At 35.4% G+C, this 15,120-nt stretch overlaps 1 protein-coding gene across 2 annotated transcripts in view; it reads left to right on the top strand.

The window, feature by feature from the left end:
• The window catches only part of LOC150091801 (U2 snRNP-associated SURP motif-containing protein), a 333,597-nt gene that overhangs the window by 105,834 nt on the left and 212,643 nt on the right, over positions 1–15,120 (top strand). For both annotated transcript variants that reach the window (XM_090385786.1, XM_090385781.1), the window contains exons 8-9: positions 1,172–1,337; positions 7,085–7,308. In XM_090385786.1, the coding sequence (XP_090241912.1) occupies positions 1,172–1,337; positions 7,085–7,308 (390 nt within the window). The remainder of the gene's footprint in view (positions 1–1,171; positions 1,338–7,084; positions 7,309–15,120) is intronic.

The raw sequence follows: 15,120 nt of genomic DNA, 5'->3' as shown, positions 1-15,120 counted from the left end.
AATCCGATTCATCCCTTTCCTTCTGGTCTTCTGATTCATCCATTTCCTTTTAAATGTTGGTCACTGATCTGACAAAATTATGGAGAGATCAAGATCTGCCCCTAAAGATGAAACTGAGAATCATTGATTCGTTAATTTTTCCAGTTGGCACTTATGGATATGAAGGATGGAATCTGAAGAGAGTTGACAGGTAGAAAATTGAGGCATTTGAAATGTGGTGTTACAGGAGAACACTATATTTTTTATCCTGATCAAAGAACAAATGAGTAGGTATTGAATAACATTGGCAGGCCTAAAATTCTTCTTCATAGCATCGACAGAAGAAACTTAAATTTTTTGAACACATAGTAAGGAGGGAAAACTTTCTGTTGAAGAATATAATGGAAGGAAAAATTGAGCGGAAGACGTGCAGAGGAAGACCTGCAATTAGGTGGAAGGATGGGATCAGTGAACTTTTGGGCATGACATTTTGAAATGCCGCTCGTATAGCACATGATTGATACAGTTGGAGGAATTTGTTGGTGGCCACAACAGCTCCTCAGGGAGCTATGTGACTGGAAGAAGAAGTTCATATGCCTCTACTAATGCTAATCTTTGGCATCCATTGTGCACACACTTTTTGAACATCAATAATTGTTAGAATAATTTTTTTTTCACCTCTAACACTTAATACAGTTTGGATGCATCATCACGTACTGTAACTGCTTTCCAAAATCAGTTCCTTAACATGACAAATTTTCTTGTTGGTAATAATAATTAGCTGAATATCAGCATGTAGTTGGTGCAAGAAGGTCACTTTAACGCCCTAAGAACTTTTGTGATAAGGTTACTTTTTGCCATAATTTGCACTAGCTGGTGTAGAATATCAGTAGATTTTGCCAGAACTTGATAATACAGCACTATTCCTTCCTTACTTGGAGTAGCAAAGTGTGACACCATTGTGTACAATGTCTTTTGCAGATTCTGAAAACATACTTAAGGGTTAAAAGCAAGAGCAATGTTGGCCTCTTAAAAAAAAAAAAAAAAAAAAAACTGGTCAATCTTTGACTATATGCACATGTTATCTTTAAAAATAAAAATAGATACTCACATGTTCAGATACCAAGTAATTTTTACTGTATTTTATGTTCAAAATTATATTAAATACACTGTTTTGTTTTTTTTAATGCAGATGACAGAGCAGCAGTTATGTGAAATATTTGGGAAGTATGGTCCATTGGCGAGCGTCAAGATTATGTGGCCACGGTCTGAGGAAGAGAGAGCTAGAGGCAGAAATTGTGGATTTGTTGCATTCATGAATCGCAAAGATGGGGAAAGAGCTATGAAAAATCTAAACAGTAAGTGTTTCACCAAGAATGAAGGATGATTTATTTCCTTTAGATAGACCGTTGAAGTGGGGGTTAGTAAATTAACTTCTCAATTTTTTATTTAATATAAAAAATAACATATCATTAAGGGATCCAAACGTTATGCAAATATATTTAAATGCAAAAGATTCATTTAGTTTATCTAATTTTGTATTGTTTTCCTTCAAAGTACTCTTGTTGGGACAGTACTAAGAATCACACAGCCCAGTGATTCTTAATACTGTTGAGCATTTTTCTGTGATTTTTCCCTAAATCTTCTTCCTTTCAGTCAGTTTAATTTCTGGAAAAAGGGAAAAAATATCTAGGAATTAGATCCTTTGCCAGAAGTTGTCAGTCTGTCAGGACATTGGGTTCCCTATTGATCTGAACATTTGTGCTTTTTATAAAGCATTTTCTCCAAATACCATTTGTGCCATGCCATGTTTCTGAAGCTGTTTTACCAGTCTTAAAACAAAAGTCAGCACAATCTATTTGTGTGTTTTGAATTGCTAATTTCAAATTATTGTAGAGTACATTGCTCAGTTTCACTAAGCAGTTTTGCATATATGACTAACCCAACTTATGACTGCTTACAACAAGGAAAACTACCGTGAAAACAATTTCACCACAAGGTGTAAAAGTTGCGCTTGTATCAGTACTATTCTTCCGTGACTGTTCTTGTAATTTTTTGTACAGCATAATTTTGAATATTCACACACTCAGTATCCCTTATGAATTACTTGAAAAAACTAATAGAAAGAACTTGGTTTTCAGTTGTTTCTGCATTGAGAACTTGAAGTTTCATGGCAGATTTTTCAGTGTTACTTAAATATACATGTTTCATGTTCATAATAATATCATGTTCATGTTCATACCAAAATATTGAACCTTTTGTGAAACTCCCCAATCTAAATTCCATTCTAACCACACATATTGTGATAAATTTGGAACTCTGGAGTTGACAGAAATGGAATATATCCTTTTGAGCAGATGAATAATGGGATCTAGATCCTTTGAACTATTTCTATTGTGGGCTCTGTGTATTCTAGCTATCCTCTTGCCCACTTTTGGTGTGCATTAACATATTAACCCTCCTCCCCAAAAGGAGTGTAAACACAAGTTCTAAACAGATGGTGCTTATTGTATGGTGACCATCTTGTTTCAGTACAATGAATTAGGATAAGAACTACATGTTGCTCGGTCAGACTGTTTACAGTCCAAATGAAGTCCAAGATAGCAAAGCTTTTGGAATTCTTCACCAAAAGAGAAGAGATTCTTTTGGATTCTTTTCAAACAGTGTTTGAAATATCCCAGTGAGATTGTACCTAATGGGGTGTACTCCCCCTAAAAAAGTATTGTAAATTTGGTCTTGATAGAACTACAAACATGAATTCTAAACATGTGGTTCTTATAACTAATGACAGCCATCTTGTTTCAAGATAGCAGGTCAAAATAAAAGTAACCCCCCCCCAGTGTGCCCTCATACCCATTCATATGAACTGTAAATTTTGTTTCAATCAGACCATAATTATTGTAAACAAAAGATTTACACTGAGATTCAGTTATAATTTGAGTGGTAGACATGTTGTTTCAAGGTGGCAGTTCAAAATAGAAGTATCCCATTGAATGCATACCTGACAGGTGTTATCACACCTTTTTGCCTGTTATCTCCCCCACCCAAAAAAACACAGGATTTTGATTTTAGTTGGGATTGCACTCTAAACACATGCATTGTAAACAGATAGAACTTATACTGAATGGTAGCCATTTGGTTTCAAGATTGCAGATAAAAATAACTTCCATCGATGTGCTCAAGTCCTTCCCATCCATAAAGTTTGGTTTTGATCAGACTACAGAATGTTATTAGTGTGGGTGCACAGACACAGGTTTTGGAAGGTAGATAAAAAAAAAGCCTGACTGTTAAGTGGTTAACTTGTTTATACTGTTACAGTTTTTACAGATGTGTTTGAAAGATAAAATAGACCTACAAAATTGCTTTTCACACAAAAATTATGTATTCACTGTCTTATTGCAGGAAATAAATTTTCCTGTTAAATTTAAATTGTTCTCAACTTCTGTAGACTCATCCATACTCCAGTTGGTTTTTTATTTATTTATTTAGTTTTTATTTGTTTATATATATATTTTTTTTTTCTGTGTTTTCTTGGGTTAAAAAAAACCTTCTCTGCAAGTTTCCCTGTAAAAATTTTGGCTAAGGTAAAGAAAGCCAATGCACATAAGAACTACAGCAAATGTCGGTAAACTTACCGAACAAACCGGTTTGCCACTACTGCAGTTTCTCCCTGCATTCTTGATAAACAGACGGTGTGTGTTATTGGTAGTGGCAGTATATTGAAAATTTTGCTATACATTTGGGGAAAAAAATTAATGTATTAAGAAAAATATTTTTAAAATTTGTATAAAGGAATGTTAGTAAAAAGACCTTAAGTGTTAGGAACCATAATGTAATATATTCTTGTAACATCTGACTTTCTGGATAGAATACAAGCCAATAAATAAGTAACACCAGTTACTTATTTATTGGCTAATAAGTAATAAGTAATACAGTAAAATAAATTTATAAAACAATGCCTTTAAAACAAAATAAATAAAAACTGATAAAATAAAGTACTGTGGTCCTTCAGTCATAACTGAAAGCACATGGGAAAAATGGACTTATAAAGTGGGACAGGTTCCTTTCACTGGTTCTCTCCACAAATTAAGTCATATATAATCCCCTTTAATAAAGTGTGGTAGTTGTATCCCCAAGAGTTAAATTTGCCTTTTAATGACACATACAGGTATGGGGGGAGGATTTGAAGAAGCAGTGCCAAATGATATATATATATATAATAAAAAACTTGCATTTGAATTTTGTGCAAATACTATTCTTAATTTAATACTGAGATCAAGAAGTCAGAAGGCTTCTAATGCAGAAGTGTGCATATTACAAATAGGATTGAAAGTTCAATACTCCTGATTGTGGAACAGTGGATCTCACTAATCATGGGTCCTCCATCAGTGAACCTGTGATTAATGAAAAGACCAACAAAAGCACACAAACATGAACTAGATGATTTTGATAAATGCATAATAAATAACAGACAGCAATGGCTCCAGGTATTTTCCACCCAAGAGCAGCCTTGATTCTTTGAAATGTAATAGAAATGAAATATCCAAAGACACATTATTGGGGCTGACAGTGAATTACATATTGAGTAAATAGAGCCTTTAATTGAATATCCCTTGTACTTCTCAGTTCAAAAAAAAAAATTAATTCTTCAAGTATTTAAATGATGTTTATGATGTGAAAAAGCATGCAAGCAGCTGAATGAAGATTTTTGTACCCTTAACTGTTTCTGGTACAGGCATGTCAGACTGATGGTCCAAGGTATTGCCAAATTTTACAGATTAACAGTGTTAAACCTCTGAAAAATGCTAAATAAAATTCTTAACTTTTATAAATGTTACAGATCGTGAGATCACTTTTTTGTTTCAAAGCGAAGGAAATACATGGCAGTTCCGGTTATTTGGGACACATCGGGACTAGTGCATTTTGCGCGATTAAGTGGCTGCTCCAGTTATCCGAAGTTTCACGTAAATAGTTAAAAATACAATGGACCCCCGCTTTACAATTGGTTCACTGTACAATCAAATCACGTTACAATGGACTCACCATAGTAAAGTACTGTTCTCTATACGATGTGTAGTAATCGCCAGTCGTGATCATGTTTATGAATTGAATTTTAATTCTATTAAACAGTGATTCTAATTAGCGAAAATAGGGAATATTATCCACAGGCTATAAAAATAAAGCTGTATTAATCACAAATTTACCCTTTATTACCTTACCAATTAAAAAATTAAATGATACGTGAAAATCGGAAGAATATACATGATAATCGGAATAATTAATACGTACTGTAATTAATATGTACATACTAACTAGTTGTCATTTCTGTTCACTGACATTTGTGGGTGGGGGTTAAAATTTAAAACAGTAAAAAGATAAGCAATCAATAACAAAGAACACGGCACACACAAATTGCAAGTAACATGATACGTGCAAGTGAGAACGGAGTAACAAGTTACGAAGCTTTAAAAATAGGAATAATTGAAGATTTCATGATAGTGTAACCACATTTCACCATAATAATCCGCAGAATTCCAGCTGTCAGTATTATTACAAATTCAATAAGATCGAGTTTACTATCCATTTATGATAGATTGCACTAACAGAAAAGCCCAATAAACAAGTGACTGCTAATTGTTTTTATTGTTTTATGGTTGTGACCTCCAGAAATCTGACCGAACCACGTGGTAAGGTCGGAGACAATCGTAGGGTAATCTCCAGTGCTGCAATCTCCTACCCCGATCAAACGGCATTTGTCCCAATTAAGCGAAATAAACCCTGGTTATTTTCTCGATTGGGTTCTGTTTTTTAAGATTTGCCCCAAATAAACGGCTGCCCCGATTAACCGGTGGCCCAAATAACCAGAATCCGTTGTATTTTATTAATGCCACACCAGTGTGCTGTGTGCACAGTAGTTCAGCCCATGAGTTTCCTAAGAGCTGATAGCATAACCCTAAATACTTCTGAGTTTGACAACCTCTAGTCTAACCAGAGGCATAGAGTAATGATGATGTCTAAAACAGCAAGTACGTAGCACATTTCCAGACAGTGCGAATCAACATTTCGTTCAAATGTCTGACCTCTCAATTTATTAAACAATAAAGTTTTTGTGGCTTTTGTCTGTTTTTTGTTGGAGGAAATGTCAAATAGTACCTTTTAACTGCTTTTGCTTTTGGACACCTATTGGAAATTTATCTAAAGTGTTTCATTGTGTATTCTGAATGTATAATATATTCTTTTTTTTTTTTTTTTTCCCCTTTATGTATTTGTTTGTTGTTACTCTTTACTTTAATAGAGAGTATTTCTACTTCTAACATATTTGCTTACACTGGTCAAAATGGAAATTAAAAACTAAGAGCAGGTGGCAAGAAAGAGAGGGAAATACAAATTTGAAATATGTAATAACCAAAGAAATAAATGGTTAGAACTACAAGTGTGAAAAAAAAAAAACATGTCATTATATACACCATTCCATTCATCACTGACAAATGCTGAATACCTCTTCCTCCTGCTCTTCCCCTCCCCCCATCCCGTCATATGCAGTTTGCTATTAACTGGCAAGCTTAGCCCTTCGGGCCATGGCTATAGCACTTTAATAAGGGGACCTGATTTGTAGAAATGCAATAAGACAAACTCATCCCTTGCACCTGCCATCCCATTAATGAGATCATTCACTAAACTTTTTGAATGTTGGGTGTGCATTAGTTACCATTTCTAGAGTAGTGTGATAGGATTTTTTTTTTTTTTTTTTTTCCTTTCTCCTTTCCAGAATTTACCCATTATTTTACCCATCATTCAGCAAAGGGTAAAAAAAATCCCCACTGATAAAAGTATAATCTTTCAGCTCTTCGGTCATCATAAATTAAAATTTTGACATTTAATTAAAAAAGATGATAAAATATTATAGGTCAAGGTGTGGTGTGAGAAATATCCACAAATGCCTGCAATGCACTCCCTGCATCCTCCTGATGTTTGGAAATTGTGTGACTAAGCAGCAATTATTATTCTTATTTTCTAAAGATTGTGACCTTATTCAATTATTTTTACGATATTAGTATTTTTTAATCTGTTATACATCTGTAATTCTATTTTATTTTGCTTGTAGGTAGAGAAATTATGGGTTTTGAGATGAAACTAGGATGGGGGAAGGCTGTGCCTATCCCTCCTCACCCTGTCTACATTCCTCCTGCAATGGTTGAACTTACTCTTCCTCCACCACCATCAGGATTACCATTCAATGCCCAGCCTGACAAAAAGGATAGGCATAAACTACCTCCCCCAGGTACACCATACCCAGCTGATCCTGAGGGCAAAGAGGAATTTGAGAAGGTAAAATTTGAGGTGGAATTATAACATAACTTAATTTTGTTATTTTATAAACCAGTAATGGTGTATTATATTCAATTGAAGTTAAACATCAAAGACAAGGGAAATTCTGTTTTTGCTGTTTCTAATTATCTCTTTTTGTATGATTAGTATATACAGGGTGGTTATAATTAAAGTGTGCCTCTTTAGCTGGCTGTAAATGGGGAGATGAAATTAAGAAATGAGTACTGTCCATGCCATGCAGAAATGGAAAGTGCATGAAAGGAAAAAAAAAACTGCCACTGGGGTAATTGGCACTACATGCAGCTGGTAGGGTGCCATTTGGATGAACTGCTATGTATAAAGATTGAGATATTCAATGTGGTGACTATTTGTGTACACTGTATAATGGAGGCGAAGTGTAATATGATCAACTCAGTCAACATGATTGTATCCCAGAGCATATCGCAGGGAGTGTTAGTGACATGCCTTTTGATACTTACCTCTAAATCAGTCAGAGATTGGATTTGTCCTTGAGATAGTCTCCATAACCAAAAGGCACAAATATTTAGTTCCAAAGATCGAAATTGCCAAATGTTTCTAAAGTGATGAAAAATGCTGTAATTATCATTGAATATACTACAAAACAGATGAGGTACTGCCAGAGGAGCATATTTTTTTTTTTTTTTTTTTTTTTGAGAGAGCATGTTTCTCAACAGAAAAAAAAGGAATTGCATAATAGTAATAGTATTCACCATATAGTGCAAGAGAGCCACAGGCTTTTGCTGCACTGGCAAAACAAAAAAACAAGTAGTAGGAAAATACAAATTATATGCTTCCCTCCTCAAAGGTGAGGAGTTGACCTTTGAATTTATTCAAGCTGTCAGCCTCAACTACCTACAAAGGCAACTTGTTTCAACAATCAATGACTCACTGGTTAAAAGAAAACTTTCAACAATTTAATCTAAATCTTAACCCCTGTAATTTGAATTTATGGCTCCTAGTTCTGGAATTCTCTATAACAGTGAGAATTACACCTTCATTTTACTAATCCCTCTCAGAGCCTTATAAACCTCGATCAGGTCACCTCTGAAGTGCCTGGTTGCCGAGCTTCTTTAGCTCGTGTAATCAGAGTCTTTCCTCATACGATCTTACCATTCGAGTTGCCCATCTTTGGACCATTTCAAGAAGCTCAATATCTTTTTTTCAGATTAGATCTCCATACGTGAACACATATTCTAAATGTGGTCTTACAATTGTCTTATAAATTGAATTATGACCTCCCTATCTCTACAGGATAACATTCAATAAATCATCAATAGGATACCATGGCTTTCGTGACTGCCTATTTACACTTTTCAGAAAATTTCATATCTTCCCATATTGTAACCTAACTCCTAGATCCCTTTCCTCCTCCACTGTTTTTAATTCAGACCCACCAAGTATATAATTTATTTGTATGTTGCTATTTCCCAAGTGTAAAACTTGCATTTAGCAGCATTAAAATATAGCTGCCACTTCTCTGACCATTTTTGAAGTCTGTTCAAGACATCCTGAAGGAACGCTGCTCGGCACTGATCATTAACAACTCTGCCAATCTTTACATTATCTGAAAATTTTGACTTCGTGCCTTCTATCCCTTTGTTGATGTCATTTATGAAAATGAGAAAAAACAGTGGTCCAAGAACTGATCCTTGAAGGACCCCACTCCTGATGCTACACCAGTCTGAAGACTATCCATTAATCACAACTCTCTGCCATCTGCCTGCAGCCATCCAGCAGTCCATCTTAAAATCTTATTAGTAATCCCAACCTGTTCAAGCCTATATGGTAACCTCGTGAGGCACAGAGTCAGATGCTTTTCTAAAATCCAAATAAACTATGTAAAAATTATTTCCTAAATCCAGCTCATTAGTAACTGTGTCAAAATAGCCTACTAAATTAGTTAAGCATGATTTGCCCTTAAAAATGCTATGTTGTGTGTCCTTCAGAATGTCATATCTATCTAAACGTTCCTGGATTGCACTCTTAATCGTTGCTTCTAAAATTTTCCTACCACTGAAGTCAGACTAACTGGTCTGTAGTTACCAATTTCACTCGTAGAACCACTTTTATGTATTGGTGATACATAAAATGATACAAGTTCAAAGGCAAACTTTTATAAATTGTGATTCTTGTTCCAGCCAAATTAAAACTCTAAACATTTAAAATTCATCAATATATTTTTGTATTTTGTACTTTTTACAACATTTTCTTTTATCTTCTTCTTCAAGAAGAGTGTTTCCATTTACAATGGGTTTCCTCAGCCTACAAGTTATTTCTTGTTAGGAATTTTTTCCCGCCATAAAGTGCGGTTCAAGGTGTCTTGGTCAGTTAAGCCTCGGGCTGTCATGCACTCCCGTACTCCATCCATCCATGTTCTCCTAGGTCTTCCTCTTCTCCTTCTTCCAGGAGATATCCATTCCAGGATAGCCTTTGGATATCTGTTTTCTTGCATCCGTTTTACATGTCCATACGATGTTAGATACTTTTCTCTGATGGTGTCAATAATAGTCTTTTTCACTTCCATTTTTTCCCTTATGTCTTCATTCCATTTTCTGTCTCTTCTAGAAGTTCCTGCTGAGCGTCTCCAAAAATCCATTTCTGTGGAGAGCAATTTGTTTTCCGCTCGCCTATAGGTTTCCGCTCCATACAATAGAAGACTTTGTACAATCGTTTGAAATATAAGTTTCTTTGTTTTATTTAGGATATTTTTGCTCCACAGAACAGAGTTTAACATATCGATAGCCTTTCTGCCATCTTTAATTCTCTTATTGATCTCTGCTTGGGATGATCCATCACTTTGTAAGATTGATCCCAAATATTTGAATTTATCGACTTGTTTGATTTTAAGACCTGCAATATTTAGAACGTGTCCTGGCCCTGAAGACAACATTTCAATCTTGCTAAAATTGATTTTTAGACCCCATTGTTTATATTCCTCAAACAATTGACAACATGCATACTTTGCATCTTCTAAGTCTTGTGCTATCACCACCTGATCGTCTGCAAAAAGTAAATTGTGAATATAGGTTAATTATTAATCAGCAATCCCATTTTATTACATTTTTTTGACCAGGATCTTAGGCAGATGTCGATATAAATTTTGAAAAGTGTTGGTGACATGCAACAACCTTGTAATAAGCCTTTTGAAGTGTGGAATTCAGGTGACAAAGCTGATCCCACTTTAATTCTGCATCTATTATTCCTATAAATTGCCTTAATAATGTTAATCAGTTGTCCATCAATATTTGCCTCTTTCAGTGCTTCCCATAAGAGTTTTCTTGGAACACTGTCTGTCATATGCCTTTTCAAGATCAATGAAAATCATAAAGATTTTTTTTTCCTTTTGATTGGCATTTTTCAAGGATCTGTCGTACTGTTGAGATATGATCTATACATGACCTCCCAGCTGAAAAACCACTTTGTTCTTCTGATACCTCGATTCGGGCTTCTAAATGGTTCCTGATCCATTTTCCAAGGATCTTTAACAGCGGGTTCAGGACGCATATTCCTCTGTAATTTGAACAGCTTTTCCGATCGCCCTTCTTATAAATTGATGAAATATATCCTATTATGATTTCTTTCGGTATTTCTTCTCTCAGTATACTATTTAACAGTTTTTGTATTAGAACAGCCACTCCTCTTCCTCCATATTTCAGAAGTTCCATGTAAACTCCTCCAGGTCCAGGTGATTTGCCATTCCTTCCTTCCTTTAGCAGGAGTTCCACTTCCCTAACAGAAACTTTTAAGCCCGAGTCTTCTACACCAAACTCCTCCATTGTCTTGAACTCTTCCCGGTCTTCTTTTAAGTCCTTCGTAGTACTCCGTCCAGCCTTTCAAAGGTATTAATTGCAAACCAGCATTGTGTTTATTCTGTTTTCTCAAGTCTTTAAGGACCTTCCATGATTCCGCTGATTGCTTGAAGCCCGATTTGCTATTAATAGTTGCGCATTTCCTTTCCCATTCTTCGTTTTTCGCTTCTACTACCAACCGATTGGCTATTTTCTTTTTTTCAACATAAATGTTCCTATATGCATCATTCCTATCACCCAGCCATTTCTGACATGCAAGTTTCTTTTCCTCTACAGCAGCTCTTACTTTCTCTGTAATCCAGGTCTTTTTTGGTCCTGGCTCTTCTTTTTGCCTAGGATTTCATGAGCTATTTTTTTTAACAGTATTTTTCTTTTATACAACTATAAATTCTAAAATCAATATAAAACTCTAAACAATAAAATCATCAATATAAAACTCTAAACAATAAAATTCATCAATATATTTTTGCATTTTGTATTTTATACTTTTTTTTTTTTTTTTCAACATTTCCTTTTTATACAACTATAAACTATAAGATCAATAAATTCCAATTCCAACTAAATCTCAACTCCATAAACACTATTTACATATATACAAATTTTTACAATTGTCTAATCCTGCTTACTTCTCTAGCAAACTCAGCAAAAGCTTCATTCCATTCTCTGTTCTTAAATAGGTCACTCCAAGTGTATGAGTCGAAGCCAATCTGCCTAATTAACATATTCCTTGGTATATCATATCTTACACACTGCCATAAATATGCTCTGTATCCTCTACCATCCCACAAATACACATTGGATTTTCTTCTACACCAAGCTCCACCAATCTTTTCTTTAACCCATGTCCAGTTATTAACATTGTTTGGAATGTTCTTAGACCAGACCAAGATGAAATCTCTTTCATAGTTTTCACCCCAGACAGAAAGGCAAAGATAACACGCCCCTTAGCAGAACCACTCCATCTTTCCTGCAATATACAATCTGTATCTTGCTGTAACCTTTTCTTTTCTGCTTTCAAATCGTGTCTTCCATACTCTCTTCCCTTTTCTCTCCAAGATTTTATTCCCATAAGTTCTATTATTCTTAATCGTGTATTCCATTGTCCTTTTAAGTATAATCAGATCCACTGGTTCCTTTCCTGCAATAACTTGCAGAACATCATTTGAAATGGTTCTGGAGGACTGCATCACCGCCAGAAGGGCAAATATCTGTTCTGAAATAAGACTTCTTATAATGTGGCTATTAGTCACTCTATGACCCCAAGCCCCACATGCATACACGTACAGGACAATGTTTCCTGTACTTTAAGCCCTGTGATGTCTTCTGATTTGTTAGTAATGATTAGGTCAAGAATATACTTGCCTCCCAGTACTTTATCTAACATGCTGGTACAAATAATAATCTAGTTTATTTAAAAAAGTTTTTCCCCACCATGAGTTTCTCCCCCACTTATTCCGGTCAATCTCGGACTGATTAAAGTCACCTATAATGAGACATTCACGCTTGCTTGCCCATTCTATTTGCATGTAAAGACTCTTGTCATATTCTTCACAATTTTTTGGTCTGTACATTACTCCCACTCTCATCGTTCCTTTGTTTCCAACTAACTCTCACCACGCAGATTCTATCTATGCTGGCAGATGTAACTTCAGACTCAGCAAAAACTTTTTGCACTCAGGCTACTTTTGATGAGAAGCATCACCCCTTCTATCTTTTCCTGATTCCCTCAAGTCTCGAGTTAATCCACAAGGCTTTCAGCTTATAATCCCTCCTTTCATGTCTAGGCAGAATTGGAGATGCGTGCACATTCCAACCTAACTTGTGGCAATTTTGATCCTTTTTATAGGACAGCATAGTCCTATATTTATCCAACAGATGGTTAGATCATATATGTTTAATATCATTAGTCCCGAAATGAATAGTAATTCTCTCTACCTCTCTTAAAATATGACAGTCTTTTGGTGACATCATCAATTGTTGCTCCTGGCAAACACACACTGGTTCTAGATCACATATCTTTATTTTAAAAAATTTTACCTGCTTCCCTGACAGTATCTCTAAATAGGCCTACAAGGCTGGGACAATTCATATTGAACAATTAGACTTTACACCAGCCGGTATTCAAATAAACAAATTCCAATCCTGCAACTAAAACACTTTATTTACAATGAAATAAAATAAAATACAGTAAACCCCCACTATTCGCGGGGGTTACGTTCCTGAGAAATGTCGCGAATACCGAAAACGCGAATACTGAGTTATGGCTCCCATAGTAATAAAGGGGTTCCGTTCCAAAGTATGAAATATATAAGAAAAACTAGTCTAAAATTTTGTCTATGTATGTATTATATGTACCTTCATAATATGACTATGTACATAGACAGTACATAGTGAAATGCAAGCATAAGGTATCGAAATGAAAATAAGAAACAATTTAATATTAAATGTAATATTTATTAGAAATTTCAAACAAATCTTTGAAACCAACGCCTTTGCTAGCAAAAAAACTTATCCCACCAGTGCTCTCACCAGTTTCGCTAAAGTGTTGATAAAGGAGTTTTTCCTTTTCACAAATGATGAGTGAACTTAACGGAATTTCATTTTGAGTTCGGTGTTCTATCCACAGATTTAAAGCCTTTTCCATTTTTTCTAATTTAACATCACGAGTTATAGAGCAAATTTTTGAAGCAATTTGCGTGTTTTCACGGACATTACGGCGGATTTTTTCTTCCGATTTTTTGATTGATCGTACCGTTGACTCATTGATTTTATAATGTTTTGCCACTGAAGAGACACTTTCACCATTAGAAATTTTGTCTAATAACTCAATTTTATTCGCTAATGTCATCACCTTCTTTGATATTTTCACATTTCCCTTGTTATTCGTAGCCATATTTTTGTATGGGTAAAAAAGAACTTGTCCACAATAAAGGCACTTTCTTCCGTTAACACACTCGAAAAAGTCTGTTTTACACTGCAAAATGGTAGATTTATCACTTTTGTAAGCATATCAATTTATAAATTGATAAATTTATTCAATTTATAAGCATATAAATTAAAAGCAAACGACCAAACCTTCCATGACAAGCGCATAACACATACTGAACAAGGATTAGAGAGAAACATCCACGCTCGCGATTTTGTCACCCCTCTCCCCCCACTCACTGAACGCTGTTTTGACCGGGAAAGATAATTTTAGCCACGCCCATGTTTTTTTTATGGCGGAAAATGTTCATGGCGCTTTAAAATTCACATTTTTTAAAGTTTCATTTTATATTAAATCACCGATCGCGAAATGGCGAATAGCGGGGATTTACTGTATATAGTAGTCTAAAACTGATGTGATTTAATTTACAATAAAATACAAAAATATAAAATATGATGATAAAAGCGATAAAAACAATTAATAAAATACCGTAACAATGTAGCTTTCGGAAATAGCGATCCCCTTTCTCAACAGCATATTTCTGCTGTGGCACATCCTAAAATAGCAGATCCACAGCACTTGTCACATGGTTCCTCGGGAGTAAGGCCGAAATTTCCCATTTATGCACCAGAAATGGCTCAGGAGCATGCTAGCCGAAACCGTTCATCTCGCCCAAGAACCACAGTTTCCAAGAGGGGATGTAAACGTACACCCTTGTCTCTATTAATGGAATTGCTGGCTGCCCCAATACGTAAACTCTCAAGCCATTTACGGTCCCAAAACCCCTGTGCATGATCCGTGATGACAGCATCCTCCTGGGAGATTTGATGTTGCTTCTCCCAAAAATGTTCTGCCACGGCAGACTTCCCATAATTTGCGGACTTTATTGCACTCATATGCTCCCCCAGACAGTCTTTCAGTCCTGTCTCACCCCGTCTCACCTACATAATACACCCCACAATCCTGGCATTTAATCTCGTATACCACCCCACTGTTGGCTTCTTTCGTTATGGGGTCTTTGACACAAGATATCACTGCGTACAACCTCCGTCCCGG

The sequence above is a fragment of the Mastigoproctus giganteus genome, chromosome 1, assembly GCF_048544385.1.
Source record: "Mastigoproctus giganteus isolate SK-2022 chromosome 1, ASM4854438v1, whole genome shotgun sequence".
Classification (NCBI taxonomy): Eukaryota; Metazoa; Arthropoda; class Arachnida; order Uropygi; family Thelyphonidae; genus Mastigoproctus; species Mastigoproctus giganteus.
Note: the sequence above shows the minus strand (reverse complement) of the source record. Positions and strands in the feature narration are given on the sequence as shown.